Genomic DNA, 27,122 nt, shown 5'->3' with positions numbered 1-27,122 from the left:
AATACCAACATACCATCTCCAACCTTAAGACCAATGAGTCAAACAGATGAAGTGGACAACTGCATCATTTAAATATGAATTATTGGCAATGAGTTCAAATAATTAATGACTTGTGCATAAGATTATATAGTTATTGTTAAAATGCACAGCATATTACATTCAGGGATAATGTTATCACTTTACCAGTTGGTGGTGTGGGCTTACAAACAAATCGATCCACATCAGCTTGGCTTGCAAAGTACTTTTCCTCATGTTTTGGTTGCTCGTAACTTGATCCTGACAACTTTTTCCTAGGCAAACCAAAGAGTCAATCTACTGCTGCCACCACTGTTCCATTGTCCTGTGAAGAGATTTCTAATATACTTGGTACAACTTAATCGTTTTGGACCCCGGGAACAGATCATGGGGATCCCAATAAACAAATCAAATGAAAGGCTAAGTCTGTTAGTCTGTACATGTAACGGTATTCGTCATCTGAAGAAGAGGAATCATCGGACCAAAGCGAAGCGTGGTAAGTGTTCATGCTTTTTATTGGAACTGAACACAAATAACAAAAATAAGAATAACCGAAATTGAAACAGCCCTGTAAGGTGCAAAACACTAAACAGAAATTAACTACCCAAAAACCATGTGGGAAAAAGCTACCTAAGTATGGTTCCCAATCAGAGACAACGATAGACAGCTGTCCCTGATTGAGAACCACACCCGGCCAAAACAGAGAAATACAAAAACATAGAAAAAATCATTTAATTTGACATTTCCGTGATACTGCTGAAGCTCATGGATACCATTGATTCAGATGTTATGGCGGATGTGCTAGCAGCAGACATGCTTTCAAATTGGCTTTGGAAAGAGCCTTCTTGCGTCATTGATGCTTCAGCCATATGGACTGATGTGGCTGAGAAACTGTCACTGTGCAAGCTGGCAGCAGCAGCACTTTGCTCCTTTATAACCATTTTGGCAGGTTCTTGAACAAGAGCTGTGCGAACAACGCAAATGATGAAGTACATGGCTAAATGGTCAATTCTCAATGGAGATACTCAAGACCATCTGTATGAATATAAACAAATAACACATGGAAAATACTGGTTAGGAAAATAAAATCTTAGTATTTAATTTAAGCTATTAGTAAAATGTAGCGACTCAAGTTTAATTCGTCCCATCAGTGGCAATCAGAAAAAGCAAGTCCGGTTACAAATATCACTAGATACTTGAATAATAAAAAACACAAACTAATACTTTAATTCGGTCTCTCTCCTTACAGGTATCTACAACCTCAAACAGGAAACTGAGCTGTTCAAAAAGTGTATACACTCTGGAGATGATTTAGGCCACAGTTGCAGACAGTGGCAAATACACCATCAAAGGCACAAACAAATATGGACAGTGCTCTGGAACATCATATCTCAACATCACCAGTAAGTTATCAATACATTGTTTAATTAAACGCTTACAGTACATTGCAAAGCTTACAGTACAAAGCAAAGCTTTCCCAATATTTATGATGTCTTCACTATTATTATACAATGTAGAAAATAGTAAAAAATAAAGAAACTTTTGAATGAAAAGGTGTGTCCAAACTTTTTACTGGTACTGTGTGTGTGTGTGTGTGTGTGTGTGTGTGTGTGTGTGTGTGTGTGTGTGTGTGTGTGTGTGTGTGTGTGTGTGTGTGTGTGTGTGTGTGTGTTTTGTGTGTATGTATGTATTTACTGACAAGCAAAATATATCAATCCAAACTGTGTAGCAGCCATTTCATGACTGGAAAGAGACATCTGAAACAAAACATCAAAAGGTTGAATGACTTTTGGAGATTGTCAAGCCAAGCCTTCAAATCCTGGTAGGTTTATAATGTAGGGAGGGATGTATTTTCTGTTTGTCAAGATTGACCTAGTCTATTGTGGTGTTGAAAACGCAAACCATGATATGGAAGCGCTCGAAGTCGGTATGCTTTGTTTGGTTTACAGTACAAGGGGTGGGGTTATGTGAAAATATTTTTAACATCGGAAATATGGGTTTTATATAGCACCTTGAGTTGATCCAGCCCCCCAGTAAATGTCGAGCATGCAGCTCCCCATGTATTGTTAAGATGGACAACTTTTGTTGTGAAGCTTTTTTCAGGGAAATCTGACGACCCGGAAGTGATGATGTAAGACTAAGCACTAGCAGCTAAACTAAAGCTAGCAACACACGGGCAAATTGCATTGGTTTCGCCGGCCTAATAAGTTATATACCTATCATTAACATAGTGGTGGAGGGGCAAAGTTCTCTCTGTGCGCTGTGATTATGAAACAGGAGTTCAATCACTACTGGTGTCAGCTTCGCTGGACATAAGATGGCGACAGAGCTGAGACGCTTTTGGAAGCTTGGGTCATTGAGCCGTATCTGCACCTTCTCCCTTCTATTTCTGTTTGTGCATTGTCATACGTGTAAACATCAAGTTCCTTCTCTGTCGGAGGTAAGTGTCGTTATCGCTTGCTTACCAGTTATTTTCTCGTATGGAATCGATGCATAGTTGAGGTACTTTGCGTGGGGGTTCGAGCCATGGCTATAGGGGCGTATCAGGTATATTGTTAAAAGGTACCGAGTAGGGGTGATGGGTATTTTGGGGGCTGTGAAAATGTTACATTACACAAAGGTTAACTAATTTGTTAAATGAAATTACATTTAATATTTACACGAAGAGCGCTGTATCAAAATAAAGCTAATATAACACCGACCTCAAATACTTTCTACATGATAATACATTACTACCGCTACTTTTCTTTAAACAATGTTTCTTGTAGGTTGTCCATAAAGTGTACCTGAAGTCTGAAAGATTAACCAAAAGAAGCTCTGATCAACAATTGAAGATAACGATAATTTATGATTCAAGTGTGGACAAGTAAGTAAAAAAATGTCTTACTATAGAATTGCCAGTTTGTAATATGTGTGTGCCAGGCTTTACTGTAAGCTGGTTATTATAAATACATGTTGTCTTCTTCCAAAGGTTAACTTCAAATAAAAGAAGACTTGTGAAGGTATGTTTTTGTGAATGAGGTCTGAGATATTTTCTATTGACATACAGGACAATAGGTATTGGCATGTCTATCACGGCTATGACAATGTTACCTTTGTGAAGTTTTGTTGCTGCTGGCTAATATTATGTTGTGTATCCTTTTTAGCTGGATGCTGGTTAATAAACACTACCTTTTTGTTTTCTACAGGATAAACTGTTTTCACAAGCAATTGATTATCTACAGAAGGCATTTCAGGTTCGCCGGCAAGCAGGACCTGTATTACTCAGCAGGTAAAGTTCTCACCTCCCATCACCCTCCAGTACAGGCCATTAACACGATCACCCTCCAGTACAGGCCATTAACACGATCACCCTCCAGTACAGGCCATTAACACGATCACCCTCCAGTACAGGCCATTAACATGATCACCCTCCAGCACAGGCCATTAACACGATCACCCTCCAGCACAGTCCATTAACACGATCACCCTCCAGTACAGTCCATTAACACGATCACCCTCCAGGACAGTCCATTAACACGATCACCTTCCAACGCAGTCCAAGAACATGGTCACCCTCCAATGCGGTCCACTGACATGGTCACCCTCCAACGCGGCCCACTGACATGGTCACCCTCCAACGCGGCCCACTGACATGGTCACCCTCCAACACGGCCCACTGACATGGTCACCCTCCAACGCGGCCCACTGACATGGTCACCCTCCAACGCGGCCCACTCCAACGCGGCCCACTGACATGGTCACCCTCCAACGCGGCCCACTGACATGGTCACCCTCCAACGCGCCCACTGACATGGTCACCCTCCAACGCGGCCCACTGACATGGTCACCCTCCAACGCGGCCCACTGACATGGTCACCCTCCAACGCGCCCACTGACATGGTCACATGGTGACATGGTCACCCTCCAACGCGGCCAGGAACATGGTCACCCTCCAACGCGGCCCAGGAACATGGTCACCCTCCAGGAACATGGTCACCCTCCAACGGTCCAGGAACATGGTCACCCTCCAACGCGGTCCAGGAACATGGTCACCCTCCAACGCGGTCCAGGAACATGGTCACCCTGAGGAACATGGTCACCCCAGGAACATCCAACGCGGCCCAGGAACATGGTCACCCTCCAACGCGGCCCAGGAACATGGTCACCCTCCAACGCGCCCAGGAACATGGTCACCCTCCAACGCGGCCCAGGAACATGGTCACCCTCCAACGCGGCCCAGGAACATGGTCACCCTCCAACGCCCCAGGAACATGGTCACCCTCCAACGCGCCCAGGAACATGGTCACCCTCCAACGCGGCCCAGGAACATGGTCACCCTCCAACGCGGTCCAGGAACATGGTCACCCTCCAGGAGGAACATGGTCACCCTCCAACGCGGTCCAGGAACATGGTCACCCTCCAACGCGGTCCAGGAACATGGTCACCCTCCAAACATGCGGCCCAGGAACATGGTCACCCTCCAACGGAGGAACATGGTCACCCTCCAACGCGGCCCAGGAACATGGTCACCCTCCAACGCGGCCCAGGAACATGGTCACCCTCCAACGCACCCTCCAACGTGGTCACCCTCCAACGCGGCCCAGGAACATGGTCACCCTCCAACGCGGTCCAGGAACATGGTCACCCTCCAATGCGGTCCAGGAACATGGTCACCCTCCAACGCGGTCCAGGAACATAGTTTCATGTTTGTAATTCAGTTGGGGTAATTCAGTTGGGGTAGTGAGTGTAGCATTTTAGGCCAAAAATACTGAATGCTTCTCATCTATTGAGTATCTAAAGAGCACTCTAAGCTATGTCAAGTCATTAATGCAAAGCTCGATCAGTCAAGAGGTTCAGTCCATGCATCTTTCTCTTGCATTGTAAAATGTGTTTCTGTTCAGACAATGTGTGACCAATCAGTATCTGAGGAAGAAAGATGACCCTCACCGCTACTGCCAGGGAGCATGTGCAGACATCACTAAGTGTGGACCCGTCATTGTTCCTGAGCATCATCTACAGGTCAGTCTACGTCACGGAAATTGGAACATGAGGTGTAGTGACAAAGTAGGTTGGTTGATAGACTAGTTATTAGTAATACCAGGTCTCAAGTAACTTACTTAGTCAGTGTTGGTCGCTGTTATTAACATGTGATTTCTGGTAATGATTTGTTATTAATAAAACATGGAAAGTACATTGTCATTATAGGTGCCAGTCTTTCCACTGTTCCTCTACGCATAGGGACAATGTACCACCAGGCACCCATGGACCATTCTGTAGATATGGGATTAGCTAATACAGCCTATGCCAGTTCAGTGAAATTTGAATTATGATAGGCCTTCGGTTGGAGTGCCTATTGTCCCACTTTGAGGTTGTGTGCAGAACTTACCTGACAGCCTCAAACAAGATTAGCACTTTGGTTCATGGGTCATTTAAGACAGTCCAGAAGCTTTTGTCTTCTAAACTACCTATATTGCTTGTTCCTCACCTTTTTAAGCTTGGCCTTTTTAACCAGCGATGTTATTGTTCTTTTAGACATCTATTTAATTACTTTAAATACAGTATTATTTGACTTAGCCTGAAGACATAATAGTTAGCCTCCATGTTTACATGCTCCACTCTGTTTCCTCTATATGTTATCTACTCAAATGGCTTGGTACCATTGCCTCCTGCTGCTATCTTCAACAGGTCTCTCTTGTAAAATAGATTATCTCAATGAGACTAAACAAGGTTAAACTGAAACTGTCCTCAACACGCACATGATCCAACTGCCTGCGTGGGATTTAAATTCCAGCCACATTGGTCTTCACACCCTTCCCCTGTCTCCCCCTACTCATTCTGTTTAGTCCTAGCAATAAAACGTTAAAAAATCATATACAGTTGAAGTCAGAAGTTTACATACACCTTAGCCAAATACATTTAAACTCAGTTTTTCACAATTCCTGACATTTAATCCTAATAAAAATTCCCTGTCTTAGGTCAGTTAGGATCACCACTTTATTTTAAGAATGTGAAATGTCAGAATAATAGTGATTTATTTCAGCTTTTATTTCTTTCATCAATTTCCCAGTGGGTCAGAAGTTTACATACACTCAATTAGTATTTGGTACCATTGCCTTCAAATTGTTTAACTTGGGTCAAAAATTTCGGGTAGTTGGGTGGATTTTGGCCCGTTCCTCCTGACAGAGCTGGTGTAACTGAGTCAGGTTTGTAGGCCTCCTTGCTTGCACACGCTTTTTCAGTTCTGCCCACAAATCACACATTTTCTATGGGATTGAGGTCGGGGCTTTGTGATGGCCAATACCTTGACTTTGTTGTCCTTAAGCCATTTTGCCACAACTTTGGAAGTATGCTTGGGGTCATTGTCCATTTGGAAGACCCATTTGCGACCAAGCTTTAACTTCCGGAGTGATGTCATGAGATGTTGCTTCAGTATCCTCATGATCCCATCTATTTTGTGAAGTGCACCTGTCCCTCCTGCAGCAAAGCACCCCCAAAACATGATGCTGCCACCCCAGTGCTTCACGGTTGGGATGGTAGCCTTTGGCTTGCAAGCGTCCCACTTTTTCCTCCAAACATTATGGCCAAACAGTTCTAGTTTTGTTTCTTTAGACCAGATGACATTTATCCAAAAAGTACGATCTTTGTCCCCATGTGCAGTTGCAAACCGTAGTCTGGCTTTTTTATGGCGGTTATGGAGCAGTGGCTTCTTCTTCGCTGAGCGGCCTTTTGGGTTGTCGATATATAACTTGTTTTACTGTGAATATAGATACTTTTGTACCTGTTTCCGTCAGCATCTTTACAAGGTTTGCTGTTTGCTATTGTTCTGGGATTGATTTGCACTTTTTGCACCAAAGTACGTTAATCTCTAGGAGACAGAACGTGTCTCTTTCCTGAGCGGTATAACGGCTGTGTGGTCCCATGGTGTTTATACTTGCGTACTGTTGTTTGTACAGATGAACGTGGTACCTTCAGGTGTTTGGAAATTGCTCACAAGGATGAACCAGACTTGTGGAGGTCTACAATTTATTGTCTGAGGTCTTGGCTGATTTCTTTAGATTTTCCCATGATGTCAAGTAAAGAGGCACTGAGTTTGAAGGTAGGCCTTGAAATACATCCACAGGTACACCTCCAATTGACTCAAATGATGTCAAGTAGCCTATCAGAAGCTTCTAAAGCCATTACATAATTTTCTGGAATTTTCCAAGCTGTTTAAAGGCACAGTCACCTTAGTGTATGTAAGCTTCTGACCCACTGGAATTGTGTGTGATACAGTGAAATAATCTGTGTGTAACCAATTGTTGGAAAAATTACTTGTCATGCACAAAGTAGATGTCCTAACAGACTTACCAAAACTATAGTTTATCAAGAAATTTGTGGAGTGGTTGAAAAACAAGTTTTAATGACTCCAACCTAAGTGTGTGTGTGATATATATCTCTCTCAACTGGTAGGCCTATAGAAATGCTGGCTGATGGTGTTCTTGAGTTCTGTAGTTTGAGGATTTTACTGTATTACGTCCATTGTGTGATTTCCAGCAATGCAAGGTAAAGTATTTCATGGCTCACCTGTAGATTCAGGACTTACCTGTAAATGAGACCTGGGCTTCAATGCGATTTTCCTGTTTTAAATAAAAATGCAATTATGTATATGTGATTTCCAGCAATGCAAGGTGTGCAGCGAGACAGGGAAATCGTGTGGCTCAGCAGGGCCTCTGGACGGGAAGGGGGTGGAGGGTGCTGACTTTGTACTCTATGTCAGTGGGGTGACTACAGAACGCTGTGGACAGGAGAACATTGTGGCCTATGCTGCATACTGTCAGCTGGAGTCTGAGCTGGACAGGTAAGCCTCCAACTCTGTACACTCTTTAACCACACCTGGTTAACCTTTTGAATATATTTTACAGGCTTATAATGGCATTTTAGGCTATTCCAGATTGCCGTAGCTACTGATTGGGTCTGGTAAGTGACATGGTAGCCCATGAATAGATCTTTTAACACAATGATTTTTTTTTATGTCAGTTTCACTTTCTTTACCTTTTTAGACCCATTGCTGGATATGCCAACCTGTGCCCCAATATGATATCCACCCAACCTCAGGAGTTTGAGGGTATGCTGTCAACCGTCAAACACGAAGTCATACACGCCCTGGTGAGTGCATTGGAAACAATCTACTTTTTATTCCTATTGGGGTGAAGCTGGTCATGAATAACTTAAATCAATAATGAATTAAACATGTCCAACACAGATTTAATTATTGATTGAGTAATGTGATTTCATTATTTTCTTTAACGTGTGTCCAACAGGGTTTTTCTGCAGGGCTGTTTGCATTTTATCACGATGATGATGGCAAGCCTCTGACACCTCGGTTTGCAAGTGGACTACCAGCATTCAACGAGAGGTATGTATACTTAATCATTATCCTCCACTGTCAGGCTGTGTTTTCAGAATTGCGCTTTTTGTAGTAAGCACCAGGCCTAGACGATAATACGATGCACAACAGAAAAATGATTATATGTTTATAAAATCATGTTGATGTTTGAGAGAACTTTTGCTTTCTATTATAGTTTAGGCTTGTATCAGTGGAGTGATGCAGTGATACGTAAAGTGACTCGATTATGGGACATCCGTGGTGACGTGATGGTCCGACATGAAGTGCACCTACTAGTGACACCGCGTGTTGTGGTAAAAATCCTGCTTTTAAACTCCTCCCTGTTGAATCATGTATTTGTCATTGGTCTATATGTGCCGTTGTAGAGGCTATGCTGTGTTGTGCTGTGCGGTGTTATGCTAATGTGTTATTGTTGTGCTGCACTGCCCCACTTTGTCCTGCGGTTAATGTTCGTGTCTTGTACCACTGCACGTGTTTGCAGGAAGAGGCGAGGAGACATTTTGGCTGTCCCACCCTGGAGGGTATGGAGCTGGAGAACCAGGGAGGGATGGGTACTGAGCTGAACCACTGGGAGAAGAGGCTACTAGAGGTAACAGAAGGGCTGCAGTTTGCATTGTACTGTGTTTAGTTTTTACTGTTATGTGAAATGATTCCTTTCTGTACAGTATGTGCAGCCTACATTTGTGTTATAGCTTTACTTAGCCTACTGGAACTGGTGTTTGAACTGGAATTCCTGATATAGACCTAACCACACCATATCCTTATAGCTCAGTTGGTAGAGCATGGCGCTTGCAGCTCCAGGGTCGTGGGTTCGATTCCCACGGTGGCCAGTAGGAAAAATGTATTAAAATGTATGCACTCACTACTGTATGTCTCTGGATAAGAGTGTCTGCTAAATGACTAAAATGTAAATGTAATTACTCTTTCACTCAGTTTCATAGTCTGTATAGCTATTGTGAATTCTGCATGTATTTCTTAGCAATAGTTCATTACTCATCATCAGCATTTACACTGCGTGTACAAAGCATTAGGAACACCTGATCTTCCCAAGACACAGACTGATCAAGTGAATCACAGTGAACGCTATGATCCCTTATTGATGTCACCTAGGGTTGCACGTTTTGGGGAATATTTAAAGGTGGAAACTTTCCATATATTCCTGTTAATTCCCACGGGAGTTAATGGAAATATATGCAAATTAATTTAAATGTAGATGTTTTTTGCATTGGATATATTTACCATATCATACGGAGACGGAAACATAAACCTTTTACCTGATCATAAGTAGACAATTGCAAATGATTAAATCCTTCCAATAGAAATAAAAAAACATTTGTTACGAATTGAACTTTCATTAAATGAGTTGACTCTTCACATGGGATGATTTCACTGAACAACAAAATAAAGGGAATATTGAATGATCCCCAATGATCCATCGCATCTCCCAAAAACATTTTCAATATACATCTGTAAAATGATAGTCTGGAGACTAAAGCTTTGGTTGTCTTCCTCTCAGGCTTCCATGTCTTTTCCCTGGACCTCCTCAATGGCCACCTCTTGAACATCAATCTCTGAGGCCTCATCTTCACTGTCACTTTCCAACCTTGTTGAGGATGGCTCGTTGTCAGGCTCAAAAAGCCTCAAATTTGCCCGGATGGCCACCAATTTTTCAACCCTTGTTTTGGTCAGCCATTTGCGTGCTTTGGTGTGTGTGTTCCCAAACAAGGGCCAGTTGCACTCTGAGGTGGCTGATGTTGGTGGGATTTGGAGGATGATGGAGGCAACAGGGGAAAGAGCCTCAGATCCACAAAGTCCCTTCCACCAGGTGGCTGTTGAGATATGTTGGCATGACTGCCATATTGCATCTCCATCCCAAAGCCCTTGCTTGGAAGTGTACATCGCCAGACTGCCAAGAACCTTGCCCTAATCCAGGCCAAGGTGGCGAGACACTGTAGTGATGACACCATAGGCCTTGTTGATCTCTGCACCAGACAGGATGCTCTTGCAACATACTTGGGTTCCAATATGTACGCTGCGGCATGAATGGACTTCAGGCAGAAGTCTTCACGCTTTTTGATGTATTTCAGAACTGCAGTTTCCTCTGCTTGGAGCAACAGTGAAGTGGGCAGAGCAGTACGGATTTCTTCTCGTACATCTGCAAGCAGAGTCTGAACATCAGACAGGATGGCATTGTCTCCCTCAATCCGTGCAATGGCTACTGCTATAGGTTTCAGGAGTTTCAGGCTGCTTACCACTCTCTCCCAAAAATACATAATCCAGGAGGATCCTCTTGATGGGGCTGTCCATATTGGCAGACTGTGATATGGCCATTTCTTGGAGACAGACCTTCCCCTCCAGGAGACTGTCAAACATGATGACAACACCACCCCAATGGTTGTTGCTGGGCATCTTCAATGTGGTGTTCGTATTCTTCTTACTTTGCTTGGTGAGGTAGATTGCTGCTAGAACTTGATGACCCTTCACATACCTAACCATTTCCTTGGCTCTCTTGTAGAGTGTATCCATTGTTTTCAGTGCCATGATGTCCTTAAGGAGCAGATTCAATGCATGAGCAGCACAGCCAATGATTATGATGTGAGGGTAGGACTCCTCCACTAGACCAAGCAGCCTTCATGTTCGCATCATTGTCTGTCACTAGTGCAAATACCTTCTGTGGTCCAAGGTCATTGATGACTGCCTTCAGCTCATCTGCAATGTAGAGACCGGTGTGTCTGTTGTCCCTTGTCTGTGCTCTTGTAGAATTCTGGTTGAGGAGTGGAGATGATGAAGGTAATTATTCCTTGCCCACAAACATTCGACCACCCATCAGAGAGGATTGCAATACATTCTGCTGTCTCTATGATTTGCTTGACCTTCACTTGAACTCTGTTGAACTCTGCCTCCAGCAAATGAGTAGATAAAGCATGTCTGGTGTATGCTGGGTGAAGAACATTCAGAAATCTCTTCCAATACACATTGCCTGTGAGCATCAGAGGTGAACCAGTTGCATACACAGCTCAAGCAAGCCATTCATCAGTATTTATTTGACTACGTTCCTTCATTGAGTCAAAAAAACTTCTGATTCCAGGAGTACCATGAGCTGTTGCTATCGATAAGGTGTCTGATTCATCATTTTCACCTCGAAAAGAAGTAGAGGGACTTTTGTTGCTTGAGATTGCTTGTTGTGAGCACTGAGGGAACTTTATGCACTTGGCCAGATGATTATGCATCTTTGTTGGATTCTTCACATATGATTTGGCACAGTATTTGCAAATGTACACAGCTTTTCCTTCTACATTAGCTGCAGTGAAATGTCTCCAAACATCAGATAGTGCCCGTGGCATTTTCCTGTAAAGATTAGAAAAGAATGAGTAAAAAAAAACACAATTCCATGTACCGATAAATAGAAAAGCAGTTAGATTAAACATCTCCTTTTGTAAGCTAAATGTTTTAAAATGAAACATGTATGGAAACAGGTGAATTAACACTCCTCAGTTAGCAGGCTCAACAAGCAAGCTAAAACCCACATGGTAGCAAAAACAAACTAGCAGAAATTGTTAACAAGTTAGAAATGATTTAAACACACTTTGCTGTAGGCTACTATTTACTAGTTAACAAAATGATGTATGTCGTATAAAATATATTCACCCCACACTATTGTAATCAAAACTTACCAGAAAGCATGTAGTCCTTGGCTCAGACAGTGTAGTAGTGTGGGCTCAATAGCATCTCATTAGTGTGCAAGATCTTGAGAATCAGCTGTACATGTGATGGAAGAATGCACCGTGCATGCAGAGGGTTGCAATTCCATTGAATTGGGGATAGTTTAACCAAAATATGCCACAAGATCTAGAATTGCCGTATGTCAAATCGAATCAAATTTGATTAGTCACATGCACCACAGTTGTTACTTACGAGCCCCTAACCAACAGTGCAGTTTTTCAAAAATATGGATAAGAATAAGAGATGAAAGTAAATAAAGAGCAGCAGTAAAAAAATAACAATAAATACAAGATGGTGCCAGTACATAGTCAATGTGCGGGGTAACCGGTTAGTTGAGGTGGTATGTACATGTAGGTAGAGTTAAAGTGACTATGCATAGATAACAACAGAGTGGCAGTGGTGTGTAGGGGGGCAATGCAAATAGTCTGGGTAGCCATTTGATTAGATGTTCAGCAGTCTTATGGCTTGGGGGTAAAAGCTTTTTAGAAGCCTCTTGAACCTAGACTTGGTGCTCTGGTACCGCTTGCTGTGTGGTAGTAGAGAGAACAGTCTAAGACTAGGGTGGCTGGAGTCTTTGACCATTTTTAGGGCCTTCCTCTGACATTGCCTGGTATAGAGATCCTGGATGACAGGAAGCTTGGCCCCAGTAATGGACTGGGCCATTTCCACTACCCTCTGTAGTGCCTTGGTCAGAGGCCGAGCAGTTGCCATACCAGGCAGTGATGCGACCAGTCAGGATGCTCTCGATGGTGCAGCTGTAGAACCTTTTGAGGATCTGAGGACCCATGCCAAATCTTTTGTCTCCTGAGGGGGAATAGGTTTTGTCGTGCCCGCTTCACGACTGTCATGGTGTGCTTGGACCATGTTAGCTTGTTGGTGATGTGGACACCAAGGAACTTGAAGCTCTCAACTTGCTCCACTGCAGCCCCATTGATGAGAATGGGGGCATACTTGGTCCTCTTTTTCCTGTAGTCCACAATCATCTCCTTTGTCTTGATCACGTTGAGGGAGAGGTTGTTGTCCTGGCACTCTGACCTCCTCCCTATAGGCTGTCTCGTTGTTGTCGGTGATGAGGCCTACCACTGTTGTGTCATCTGCAAATTTAATGATGGTGTTGGAGTCATGCCTGTCCGTGCAGTCCTGAGTGAACAGGGAGTACAGGAGGAGGAGGCTGAGCTCGCACCCCTAAGGGGCCCCTGTGTTGAGGGTCAGCGTGGCGGATGTGTTGTTACCTACCTTTATCACCTGGGGGCGGCCCGTCAGGAAGTCCAGGATCCAGTTGCAGACAGAGGTGTTTAGTCCCAGGGTCCTTAGATTAGTGATGAGCTTTGAGGGCACTATGGTGTTGAACACTGAGCTGTAGTCAATGAATAGCATTCTCACAGGTGTTCCTTTTGTCCAGGTGGGAAAGGGCAGTGTGGAGTGCAATAGTCTGTATCATCTGTGGATCTGTTGGGGCAGTATTCAAATTGGAGTGGGTCTAGGGTTTCTGGGATGATGGTGTTGATGTGAGCCATGACTTGCCTTTCAAAGCACTTCATGGCTACAGACGTGAGTGCTATAGGTTGGTAGTCATTTAGGCAGGTTACCTTAGTGTTCTTGGGCACAGGCACTATTGTGGTCTGCTTAAAACATGTTGGTATCTTCCCAATAACGTGTCCATTTTATTGTCCAAAGATTGCATGTTTGCTAGCAGAATTGAGGAAGTGGGGGTTTATTCGATTGCCTCCGACTTCTCAGCAGGCATCCCGCTCTCCGGCCTCTCTTTCTGCGCCTTCTCTTCATGCAAATCACGGGGCTCGGGGCCTGTTTGCGAGGGAGCAGTATATCCTCGGGCTCGTCAGTCGTGAAAGAAGAAAAAAGGTTCTGCTAGTCTGTGGTGAGTAATTGCAGTCCTGATGTCTAGAAGTTATTTTCGGTCATAAGAGAAGGTAGCGGCAACATTATGTACAAAAAGAGTATCCCACAAAAAAGGTTCACTGTTATAAGCTAACTTTATTTTTTGCAAAATTCCCAAATTCCCGAGCTTAACTTCCCATGGAAAATTTCCAGAAATTTACCGGAAAGTTTCCGACCCTTTGCAACCATAATGTTACCTGTTAAATCCACTTAAATCAGTGTAGATGAAGGGGAGGAGACAGTTTAAGCAAGGATTTGTAAGCCTTTAGACAATTGAGACATGGATTGTGTATGTGTGCCATGCAGAGGGTGAATGAGCAAGACAAAATATTTAACTACCTTTGAACGGGGTATGGTAGTAGGTGCCAGGCGCACCGGTTTGAGTTTGTCAAGAACGGCAACGCTGCTGGGTTTTTCATGCTTAACGGTTTCCTGTGTGTATCAGGAATAGTCAACCACTAGAGGACATCCAGTTAACTTGGCACAACTTTGGGAAGCATTAGAGTAAACATGGGCCAGCATCCCTTTGGAATGCTTGACACCTTGTAGAGTCCATGAATTGAGGCTGCTCTGAGGGCAAAAGGAGATGCAACACAATATTATGAAGGTATTACTAATGTTTTGTACACTCCGTGTATGTGCTCATATAGGTTCATTTATTAATCTATTCATAATAATAAATACTTACCCTGTTTGTATTGATAACAGAATGAAGCAATGACTGGATCTCACACCCAGAACAGAGTGTTTTCTAGGCTCACCTTGGCCATCATGGAAGATACAGGGTAGGGTTGCAGACTGTTATATGGAATACAAGAAAATAATGACTGACCTTTTATGTCATTTCAAGAGCTTTGACTATTAAACGACTTGAAGGCTCTTTTTTATTGGGAATTGGTGTGCATTGGTGTGATTGAAGGTACTTGACTTGGACATATGATTTGTATTGAAGTTCAAGAGTTTACCTGACTTGATGTACAATGTTACCCATCTATGTTTTCTCTAGTTGGTACAGAGCCAACTACAGCATGGCAGAGAGGCTGGACTGGGGCAAAGGCCTGGGCTGTGACTTTGTGATGAAGAGCTGTAAATTCTGGATTGAAAGGCAGCGTCAGAGGTAAGGGGGTATCTAATCTGAGTTTAGGTTTCTTACTATACACAACTGACTGAAACATCTAAACGTCTAGGAACATAGCATGCCCCTAAACCAATTTAAAGTATTACTGGCCGACACACCCTTGTCTCATATGGGTCATTCCATTTGATTTCAATCACTTTCACGCACCCATTTGATTTAAATGAAACCTATACATATTTGCCCATGGTAGAAGTGGGACCTGAATGCTAAAACATTTAGGAGATAGAGGTGCTCAAAGTTTACCCATTTTTGCATACCCCACCCTACCACCAGACATCAAGTTCTTCATCACTTGAGAAGATAAACGGTTGATATTATTTAAAAGCTTATAAACAGGTTTGTGACACTATTTGCAATTTTTTTTTTTTTATAAACATTTCCTTTTTTTACCCTTTAATTATCTAAAAAGGCATGTACTTTTTCCATTTTAGCATATGTTGTAGTTTAGACCTTATTTGACATTAAGACACAGTATGCTTTTGAGTACAGGGTGGGTGTCATGTTTTGGCTGATAAATGTACTAAAATGGGAAAACAACTTTCAAATGGTAGCACAAAGATGGTTGGAGGCCCACACATCAGAGAATGTTGACTCGAATGGAAAGATCAGTTTTAAATTATACTGTCAATCTTCCACAGGAAACTTACTGAAATCATAGAAATATACAGTCACCGGCCAGTTTATTAGGTACGCCCATCTAGTACGGAACAGCGTAAATTCTTTGGGGATTGGAATTGTTTTAAAATCATATATAAATAAAAACCATTCAACTGATGACGGAAGTCGGCCAGAAGGTGCCCGGCCCACCACAAGGAGTCGCTAGATCACAATGAGCCAAGTACAGAAACCCAGCCTAAAACCCCAAACAGCAAGCAATGCAGGTGTAGAAGCACGGTGGCTAGGAAAAACTCCCTAGAAAGGTCAGAACCTAGGAAGAATCCTAGAGAGGAACCAGGCTATGAGGGGTTGCCAGTCCTCCTCTGGCTGTGCTGGGTGGAGATTATAACAGAACATGGCCAAGATGTTTAAATGTTCATAGATGACCAGCAGGGTCAAATAATAATAATCACAGTTGTTGGCGAGGGTGCAACAGGTCAGCACCTCAGGAGTAAATGTCAGTTGGCTTTTCATAGACGATCATTGAGTATCTCTATCGCTCCTGCTGTCTCTAGTGCGTTGAAAACAGCAGGTCTGAGACAGGTAGCACGTCCGGGTTCCATAGCCGCAGGCAGAACAGTTGAAATTGGAGCAGCAGCACGGCCAGGTGAACTGGGGACAGCAAGGAGTCATCATGCCAGGTAGTCCTGAGGCATGGTCCTAGGGCTCAGGTCCTCCGAGACAGAGCATACTTAAATTCACACAGGACATCGGATAAGACAGGAGAAATACAGACTGACCCTACCCCCCGACACAAACGACTGCAGCATAAATACTGGAGGCTGAGACAGGAGGGGTCGGGAAACACTGTGGCCCCATCTGACGATACCCCCGGACAGGGCCAAACAGGCAGGCTATAACCCCATCCACTTTACCAAAGCACAGCCCCCACACCACTAGAGGGATATCTTCTACGTGTAGGTATGTACGGCAGAACCAAATCGGAAAGATAGGTTGGAGCAAGCCCATGTAATGCTTTGTAGGTTAGCAGTAAAACCTTGAAATTAGCCCTGGCCTTAACAGGAAGCCTGTGTTGAGAGGTTAGCCTTGGAGTAATATGATCATATGTTTGGCATCTAGTTAACTTCTTGCGTTGAGCCATCCGGGATCGTGAATACAGCCTCAAGCTCATTACCATAACGCAACGTTAACTATTCATGAAAATCGCAAATGAAATGAATATGCTAGCTCTCAAGTTTAGCCTTTTGTTAACAACACTGTCATCTCAGATTTTCAAAATATGCTTCTCAACCATAGCAAAACAAGCATTTGTGTAACAGCTAGCGCAGCTAGTGTAGCATTTAGCGTTAGCATCAGCAGGCAACATTTTCACAAAAACCAGAAAATCATTCAAATAAAATAATTTACCTTTGAAGAACTTCAGATGTTTTCAATGAGGAGACTCTCAGTTAGATAGCAAATGCTCAGTTTTTCCTGAAAGATTATTTGTTTAGGAGAAATTGCTCCGTTTGGTGCGTCACGTTTGGCTACCAAAAAAAAAACGAAAATTCAGTCTTCAAAACGCCGAACCTTTTTCCAAATTAACTCCATAATATCGACTGAAACATGGTAAACGTTGTTTAGAATCAATCCTCAATGTGTTTTTCACATCTCTTCATGATATATCGTTCGTTGAAAGCCTCTTCTCTCCTCTCAATCACTGGATGACTGCGTGCAGCTTGTAGATTACGCACCAATTTAGACAAAGGACACCGGGCGGACCCCTGGTAAATGTAGTCTATTATGGCCAATCTTCCAATGATATGCCTACAAATACGTCACAATGCTGCAGACACCTTGGAGAAACGATAGAAAGGGCAGGCTCATTCCCGGCGCATTCACAGCCATATAAGGAGACAATGGAAAACAGAGCTTCAAAAATTCTGCCCATTTCCTGGTTGAAGTTTCATCTTGGTTTCGCCTGTAGCATGAGTTCTGTGGCACTCACAGATAATATCTTTGCAGTTTTGGAAACCTTAGTGTTTTCTTTCCAAAGCTGCCAATTATATGCATAGTCAAGCATCTTTTCGTGACAAAATATTGCGCTTAAAACGGGCACGTTTTTTTATCCATAAATTAAAAGAGCGCCCCCTATATCCAAGAAGTTAAGATTCTTGCAGCCGTGTTTAGCACTAACTGAAGTTTTAGTGCTTTATCCAGGTAACCGGAAAGTAGAGCATTGCCTAGAAGTGACAAAAGCATGGATTCATTTTTCTGCATAATTTTTGGACAGAAGGTTTCTGATTTTTGTAATGTTACATAGATGGAAAAAGGCTGGCCTTGAAACAGTCTTAATATGTTCGTCAAAAGAGAGATCAGGGTCCAGAGTAACGCCGAGGTCCTTCAGTTTCACTTGAGACGACTGTACAACCATCAAGATTAATTGTCAGATTTAACAGAAGATCTCTCTGTTTCTTGGGACCTAGAACAAGCATCTCTGTTTTGTCCCAGTTTAAGAGTAGAAAATGTGCAGCCATCCACTTCCTTTTGTATGAAACACAGGCTTCCAGGGAGGGCAATTTTGGGGCCTCACTATGTTTCATCGAAATGTACAGCTGTGTGTCATCCGCATAGCAATGAAAGTTTACATTTATGATTCTGAATGACATCACCAAGATGTAAAATATATAGTGAAATCAATAGTGTTCCTAAAACGGAACCTTGAGGAACACCGAAATTTGCAGTTGATTTGTCAGAGGACAAACTGGTATCTTTCCAACAGATAAGATCTAAACCAGGCCAGAACTTGTCCGTGTAGACCAATTTGGGTTTCCAGTCTCTCCAAAGAATGTGGTGATCGATGGTATCAAAAACAGCACTACAGTCTAGGAGCACGAGGAGAGCTGCAGATCCTCGGTCTGACGCCATTAAAAGGTATGTTTACCACTTTTAATGCAGTCTCAGTGCTATGATGGGGTCTAAAACCAGAATGAAGCATTTCGTATACATTGTCTTCAGGAAGGCAGTGAGTTGCTGCGCAACAGCTTTTTCTAAAATTTGAGAGGAATGGGAGATTTGATATACAGGCCGATGGTTTTTTATATTTTCTCGGGCAAGGTTTGGCTTTTTCAAGAGAGGCTTCATTACTGCCACTTTTAGTGAGTTTGGTACACATCCGGTGGATAGAGAGCTGTTTATTATGTTCAACATAGGAGGGCCAAGCACAGGAAGCAGCTCTTTCAGTAGTTTAGTTGGAATAGGGTCCAGTGTGCAGCTTGAAGGTTTAGAGGCCATGATTATTTGTGCAGACTCGGGACAACTGAGCTTTGGAGGAATACCTAGTTTTTAAGAGGAGTACGTAATTTGCTTTCTCATGATCATGATCTTTTCCTCAAAAGTTCATGAATTTATCACTGCTGAAGTAAAAGCCATCCTCTCTTGGGGAATGCTGCTTTTTAGTTAGCTTTGCGACAGTATCAAAAAATACATTTAGGATTGTTCTTATTATTAAAAATAGGCTGATCGAGCAGCAGGCTCTTCGATACTGCACGGTACTGTCTTTCCAAGCTAGTTGGAAGACTTCCAGTTTGGTGTTGCGCCACTTCCTTTCCAATTTTCTGGAAGCTTGCTTCAGAGCTTGGGTATTTTCTGTATACCAGGGAGCTAGTTTCTTATGAGAAATGGTTTTTGTTTATAGGGGTGCGACTGCATCTAGGGTATTGCACAAGGTTAAATTGAGTTCTTCAGTTTTTTGTACTCTGATGTCCTTGAGTAGGCGGAGGGAGTCTGGAAGGGCATCTAGGAATCTTTGGGTTGTCTGAGGATTTATAGCACTGCTTTTGATGATCCTTGGTTGGGGTCTGAGCAGATTATTTGTTGCGATTGCAAATGTAATAAAATGGTGGTCCGATACGCAAGGATTATGAGGAAAACCATTAAGATCCACAACATTGATTCCACGGGACAAAACTAGATCCAGAGTATGATTATGGCAGTGAGTAGGTCCGGAAACATGTTGGACAAAACCCACTGAGTCGACGATAACTCCGAAAGCCTTTTGGAGTGGGTCTGTGGACTTTTCCATGTGAATATTAAAGTCACCAAAGATTAGAATATTATCTGCTATGACTACAAGGTCCAATAGGAATTCAGGGAACTCAGTGATGAACGCTGTATATGGCCCAGGAGGCCTGTAAACAGTAGCTATAAAAAGTGATTGAGTAGGCTGCATAGATTTCATCACTAGAAGCTCAAAAGACAAACACAGTTTTTACATTTTTTTGGTTGTAAATTTATATTTGCTATCATAAATGTTAGCAACACCTCCACCTTTGCGAGATGCGCAAGGGATATGGTCACTAGTGTAACCTGGAGGTGAAGCCTCATTTAACACAGTAAATTCATCAGGCTTAAGCCATCTTTCAGTCAGGCCAATCACATCAAGATTATGATCAGTGATTAGTTCATTGACTATAACTGCCTTGGAAGTGAGGGATCTAACATTAAGTAGCCCTATTTTGACATGTGAGGTATCACAATCTCTTTTTCAATAATGGCAGGAATGGAGGACGTCTTTATTTCAGTGAGATTGCTAAGGAGAATGTTTTTCCACTCCTCAATTGTCCAGTGCTGATGATCGCGTGCCCACTGGAGCCACTCCTTCTTAATTTTAGCTCATAACCCGGTGTGGTCGTCTGCTGCCATAGCCCATTCATGACAAAGATCAACAAGTTTTGCGTTCCGAGATGCCGTTCTGCACACCACTGTTGTACTGCGCCGTTATTTGTTTGTGGCCTGCCTGTTAGCTTGCATTATTCTTGCCATTCTCCTTCGACCTCTCTCATCAACAAGTTGTTTTTGGCCACAGCACTGCCGCTAACTGGATGCTTTTTTGTTTGTCTCAACATTCTTGGTAAACCCTAGACACCGTCATGCTTGAAAAGTCCAGGAGGGCGGCCGTTTCTTAGTCTGAATTCTGCCAAATAGCACCAACGTTCATACCATGCTCAAAGTCGTTTAGGTCACTCGTTTGGCCAATTCTAACATTCAATCAAACAGTAACTGGATGCCTGTCTGCCTGCTTTATATAGCAAGCCACGGCCGAGCGTAGTTTACGTATTTTGTGACAATTGACGTTAATAAATTACATTAGTAATTTTTTTAATCAAGAAATGTAAAATAGTTTGACAACCCGGTTTTATAAGCTTTTAAATGATATCAAGCAAGCTCAACAGTTTATCTTTTCCAGTGATAAAGATGTGGATGTCTCATGGTAGAGTGGGGAATTCAAAATGGATCAACTTTGAGCACCTGTGTCTCCTAAATGTTTTTTGCATTCAGGTCCCCCGAAGACCCTTTCTGACCATTTCTACCATGGGAAAATGTGTATGGAAAGTTTTGTTCCAATCAAAAGGTGTGCAGTCTAAAAATGACAGAAATCAAATGGAACAACTCATATGTCGACAGTTCTGTGAACACAAACATCAAGCCATTTGACGCTTAAACTCGATTAGAAATTCACTGTAACCAACAACAATAAAAAAAAACATTTTAAATTAGAAACTGTGGCTCAACCTGACCTAACCCTCATGAGTTATTGATTTTCAGTCGTAAAGTGGTGACCCTTTACTGTGACACAGTGCGAGCCACACCCCTTCAGCTCACCTGCAGGCAGGACCAGCTGGCAGTGGCCGTCTGCAACCTGCAGAAGTACCCTCAGGACCTACCCCTGGACTACCAGGTAAATTGCAAGTCTCGCAATGCCATCCTTCATAGTCACAAAACCTAGAAATCGAGGCTATGACAATAAACCTAGTGATGATAACATGACGCGAGCAAGACTCTGTCAGAAACCTATTGGACCACTACAGAGGATTATAAGATAAACATAAATATTACAAGTGTATGTCAAGAATTTACTAAGCACATGCACCCAAGCAAAGTTTGCACCTTTTTGACAAAAAAGGCAACAAAAACAAATTTGAAATGGTCTTTATTTAAGATGTTGACCAATTGTGACCAGCATAGTGTTAAGTACACCCCATACAGTAAATCTCTTCCACCTCCTCTCTGGCAGTACTTTGACCATATCCCTGAAGTCTCTGTGATGGATCTGGCCTCCTACGGTGGAGCCGTGGAGATCGCTGACTACTGTCCCTTCAGCCAGGAGTTTAGCTGGCACCTGAGTGGAGAGTACCAACGCAACTCCTACTGCAGGGTCCAGGAGAACCAGCCCGGTAATATCCCTTCCCTTCTTGCATTGTTGTTGCCTCTTGGTTCCTCAGGCCTTGGTTCGTGTACTCTGAGGCTGTTAACTCACTTGAAGGTTTGCAAAATTCAGGATATTTTCCTAGGTCTTCCAGAAATCCCATTTGGAGAATTCCCTGTTCCCTTTCTGCTTATTCCATCCCAATCCTGGGAATCTTCCAACTGGGATTTCTGGAAAATCTGGGAATTTGGTTTCAGGAAAGTTTTGAAAATGTTGCAACCCTACTTACTAGTATGCTACCTGACACACTGTTTCCAGATTGGTGGAGGAACTACGGAGCTGAGCAGTATGGTCCAGACTCAGTGTGTTTGTACCAGAAGACTGCCTTCGTCATGGAGCAGTGTACCAGACGCATGACCTACCCTGACTGGGGAAGTGGCTGCTATAAGGTAATGCAGAATAAGTAACAATCTTTAGATATCTCTAATCTATGTTTTGATGCTTCATCCATATAATACAAGTCTTCTTAATAACGTTTACCACCGTTAAGTCTCATGCTTTTATCATATGAGCTTACAAAATCACAAATTCAGTTAAATTACATTTTTGTGTTGTGGGTTAATGGTACCCTATTATAGATGTGCGACAGGCAGATATATACATTTTGAAGTGACCCATACAACAAAAAACGAATACTTAAATGTTATATTGTTGATGTTTCCAGATCTCTTGCTCTACCCAGGGTCTGACGGTGTGGGTGGAGGACACTGCGTACCAGTGTATGCGTACGGGTCAGCTGCTGAGCGTCAGTGTGCGTGTTAATGACTGGGTATACAATGGGGTTCTCGTCTGTCCTGCCTGCTCAGACTTCTGTAGCGCCTGCCCTCTACCACAACAGCTCCCGCCCCTCAATACCACCAAGAGAATTCCTATTGGTGAGTTCCCTTGCCTGTCTTTCCTACCTTGTCCTTTCCACATACATGCGCACACTCATTATATATTACATTATATAACTATGTACATTATATAGACCTCTTGGTACTAAGGAAGCTTTTTGCCTTTCTTCCAGACCCTTGCTCCAGTTCCTCCAGCTTAGTGGTAACTCTGTGTCTTCTACTGTTCAACTTCATCCCTGTGTATGTGGAACTAACTGACTGTCTGGTTGATTGGCTGGCTGACTAACTAACTGTAAGGTTCTCTCTCTGGGACTGCGGCCCAAATGGAACCCCATTCCTTAAATGGGCCTATGGCCATAGGCCCTGGCCAAAAGTAGTGCTCTATGTAGGGAATAGGGTGCCATCTGAGACGCAATCTGGCAGCCCGTTTTGTAGTCGACCATACTTGGCCATCCCACAACCTCAGGCATCCCATTCCAGGGTTCCACAGTCCAGTTGGAAAGGATTTGATCCTTGGAAAATCATCAAGGAAAAGTCAGGAAAGTTGTTTAGGAATCAATCACATTAAACCCACCGTCAGGGAAATTTGTGATACTTTTGAACAAATGTTTCGTAAAACAAAATTCAGTGCAAAATATGTATTTTACATATGTATTGTAAGTTTAAATGCCTGAAAGAAGGATATCTTACCAGAATACCTTATCTGTCCAGTTTAGACACATTTGTACAACCTAGAACTTCTTTTAATGCTGCAGTTTTGGAACAGACAAAGACCGTGGCCCATTGTGAATGACGTCATGAAATTGCTAGATACTTTCAGAAAAGGGGAAAAATAAGCCATTGATTGCACTTTTCTTTTTGTTAAACTAACAAACGAGGCACCAGTAAACTGTAAGCAAAATCCGAAGAAGCCATACCCCAAGGGTAGCTAGATGATCACGGTGAGGTGCCGGTGCTACTTTATGTATGACCCCCTATCCTAACACTAAGACATACTATATTCCCCTCAGGGGGACTGTAGCATATTCAGTTTCCTAGTGTTGTCATGTAAGGTTTGTTACATTCTTAGAACTCATATGAAACATCTCTAAATTTTCAGTTAGCATTTTTATAGCAAGTTATCAGATGATTCAACGCCAATCAATGTAACAATGCAGTATTTAAAATTGACAGTAGATTGTTATTAGCGTGTATTTGTTTCCTGGTGAAAGGTCCATATCTGGCAAACTGGGAAGGTGCTTTAAAAGTTTGATTGTCTTAGTTAGGCCCTTAAAATATCAATGTTGGTGGGATATTAGATGCATTTGATGATTTTGTAAATGCATGCGTGAAGATAAAGGTGTATCTGAAATGAAAATGGCACTAAGACTGTTTCACAGTGCAGTAAAGTTACAGGCAGGCTAGTAGTGATGATACTTGATGTAGATAACATATTTTTTATGATTTTCATAAATAATGGACTAATATATTTTTTAAAATAACATTTTACTGGTGAGGGAGGGCATAGGGCTTTTTGTTTGATGCCTTTAAATCCCCTATGACGAGCCAGAGATGATGTGGAATTCACCCTGTACCTATTATGTGTCTCATGTGGGAAAATGAATTGTGAACAGCCATAGTGTACACCTTCTGAAGTGAATAGGGACTTCCCAGTTTCAGATACGCTTTCAGCTTCAAAATTGGTCAGGGCATTATTCCATAGTACCTATAATGGAATATATGTAGTAATGCAATTGTATAGTACTTGCACACAGTTATACAGTAGGATTTTCAGCTATATATTCAATTTAAAGTTAAAGGTATAAAAAGCATCAAGCATCAAGTACTATATGATGGTTATATGCCTCTAGTATTCCAGTGCATCTGCTATAAGCCCACTGTGATGTAGTGTTGACATATGACTCGAGTGACTTGTTATTTTGTAAGTTTGTCTAATTTCAGTTGATATGGTATGCTTTTGCCAAATTTTTATGTTCCTCCTATTAGTGAAGTAACATCAGTTAATTTTGCTATTTAACTTGAATCTTGTAAGTTTCATGGTGTAGGGTATGGCTTTTATAAATACGGCATTCAAATTGTCCCACTTCTCTAAGCACTCCACTGAATATTGAGTAATTAATTTGAGCATACACTTGGTATGAAACAATTTGGCAACCTTACATTTTTGGTTTATGTGATGTGCCTGAGGTTGGATTTTAACATGCATTGCAAATGGCATTAACAAAACCACCAGATTCCAAGGTGGCAGGACACTGAAGACTAATAATGCCATGTCTATCTGAAGTGTAGTTTAACATGGCCTAAAACCAAACGCGTCGAACAGTACTCTGATTAGACTACAGTTAAACAAGTGCCACTGACATGCCATGTTATATTGTTTATGGTCCTATGTAGTAACTTATTGTTAGGTTAATAATAGTATTATGGTTTTTATGCTACTGCTGTTTCTGAAGATATGAAAAAGTGATTGCAATAACTATGATAAACAAATGAGCAGCTACCGATATTTTTTCTTCTTTTCTTCCCATTAGTTTAAATATATATGAATTTCTTTCCTATATAGTAGGCCTAGATCTTAAGAAACTTGTTGTTTTTAAGTTTAATTATGGATCCAGTTGTATTTGTATTTTGTGGGTCATTTTGCAGCTGCTTCTAGACGTTTGGTTTTCTGTATGGTTGCCAACAGGATCTACATCAATTATGGGAACATTTGTATTTCATCATGAGAAGGAACAAAACTGTAATGTGTTGATGAGGTGGATTGAGACCACAAAATGGCTGTGTGTGATTGTTGGTGTATCTGTTAATTGAGATTACTGTACCAGAATGCTGCTTAAGGGAATAGTTTAATATTTTTTATGGAAAAAAACAAGTTAGATTATTCACCTTTTTGTAATTTGTACCCATGCAATTGTCTATTAGAATGACTTGTTTTGTTTTTTAGTTACATTCCAGGGCTACAAGTGAAGGATGGCAGTGCTTTCATTTGATCTTTTTTATGTTGTACGAGAGTCCATTGTGTGTGTGTAGAAAAGGTGTTGATTTAAAAATATATTGTGTGTTTTACAGTATCAGGGAAGCAGGCAATAAATGTTGTACAGTAGGATACTTTTCTTACAGCTTACTGGTGGCAATCTTCTGATAGTCATTGCGAGTGAATATGAAAAGAATGACATTTACAAATGTTATTTTTCTCAACATGAAGAAACATGTTTGTTTGAAACAGTACAAAAATGAAGAATATGCATATACATTTGAAGTTGGAAGTTTACATACACCTTAACTCAGTTTTTCACAATTCCTGACATTTTATCCAAGACAGGGAATTTTTACTTGGATCAGTTAGGATCAACACTTTATTTTAAGAATGTGAAATGTCAACAGTAGAGAATCATTTATTTCAGCTTTTATTTCTTTCAGAACATTCCCAGTGGGTCAGAAGTTTACATACACTCAATTAGTATTTGGTAGCATTGCCTTTAAATTGTTTTAACTTAGGTCAAATGTTTCGGGTAGCCTTCCACAAGCTTCCCACAATAAGTTGGGTGAATTTTGGCCCATTCCTCCTGACAGAGCTGGTGTAACTGAGTTAGATTTGTAGGCCTCCTTGCTCGCACACACTTTCAGTTCTGCCCACAAATTTTCTATAGGATTGAGGTCAGGGCTTTGTGATGGCCACTTGGATACCTTGACTTTGTTGTCCTTAAGCCATTTTGCCACAACTTTGGAAGTATGCTTGGAGTCATTGTCCATTTGGAAGACCCATTTGTGACCAAGCTTTAACTTCCGGAGTGATGTCTTGAGATGTTGCGTCAATATATACACATAATTTTCCTCCCTCATGATGCCATCTATTTTGTGAAATGCACCAGTCCCTCCTGCAGCAAAGTACCCCCACAACATGATGTTGCCACCCCTGTGCTTCACGGTTGGGATGGTTTTCTTCGGCTTGCAAGCCTCACCCTTTTTCCTCCAAACATAACGATGGTGATAATGGCCAAACAGTTCTATTTATTGTTTCATCAGACCAGAGGACATTTCTCCAAAAAGTATGATATTTGTCCCAAACCGTAGTCTGCCTTTTTTTTGCGGTTTTGGAGCAGTGGCTTCTTCCTTGTTGAGTGGCCTTTCAGGTTATGTCGACATAGGACTCGTTTTACTGTGGATATAGATGCTTTATTACCTGTTTCCTCCAGCATCTTCACAAGGTCTTTTTCTGTTGTTCTGGGATTGATTTGCACTTTTCGCACCAAAGTACGTTCATCTCTAGGAGACAGA

The 27,122-nt window shown here is 42.1% G+C and overlaps 1 protein-coding gene across 1 annotated transcript; it reads left to right on the top strand.

Annotated features, from left to right (window-relative positions):
• The first annotated feature begins 1,860 nt into the window (after positions 1-1,860).
• On the top strand, positions 1,861-25,963 carry LOC112239036 (leishmanolysin-like peptidase). The gene is made up of 17 exons (XM_024407549.2): positions 1,861-2,455; positions 2,784-2,881; positions 2,987-3,017; positions 3,204-3,286; positions 4,899-5,016; positions 7,656-7,834; positions 8,037-8,142; positions 8,298-8,392; positions 8,559-8,676; positions 8,865-8,972; positions 14,714-14,790; positions 15,012-15,122; positions 21,348-21,480; positions 21,817-21,976; positions 22,267-22,397; positions 22,673-22,883; positions 23,018-25,963. The coding sequence occupies exons 1-17, from the start codon at positions 2,333-2,335 to the stop codon at positions 23,128-23,130; spliced, it is 1,995 nt and encodes a 664-aa protein (XP_024263317.1). The 5' UTR covers positions 1,861-2,332; the 3' UTR covers positions 23,131-25,963.
• The last annotated feature ends 1,159 nt before the right edge of the window (positions 25,964-27,122 follow it).

Source organism: Oncorhynchus tshawytscha, linkage group LG03 (genome assembly GCF_018296145.1).
Source record: "Oncorhynchus tshawytscha isolate Ot180627B linkage group LG03, Otsh_v2.0, whole genome shotgun sequence".
In the NCBI taxonomy this organism is placed as follows: Eukaryota; Metazoa; Chordata; class Actinopteri; order Salmoniformes; family Salmonidae; genus Oncorhynchus; species Oncorhynchus tshawytscha.
This window is presented reverse-complemented; position numbering and strand designations above follow the sequence as displayed.

Coding starts and splice junctions, on each gene's coding strand:
- LOC112239036 (XM_024407549.2), top strand. CDS start 2,333: ATGGCGACAGAGCTGAGACGCTTTTGGAAGCTTGGGTCATTGAGCCGT. Junction 8,393..8,558: donor CTACCAGCATTCAACGAGAG/GTATGTATACTT, acceptor TTTCTATTATAG/TTTAGGCTTGTATCAGTGGA. Junction 8,973..14,713: donor GGGAGAAGAGGCTACTAGAG/GTAACAGAAGGG, acceptor TATTGATAACAG/AATGAAGCAATGACTGGATC.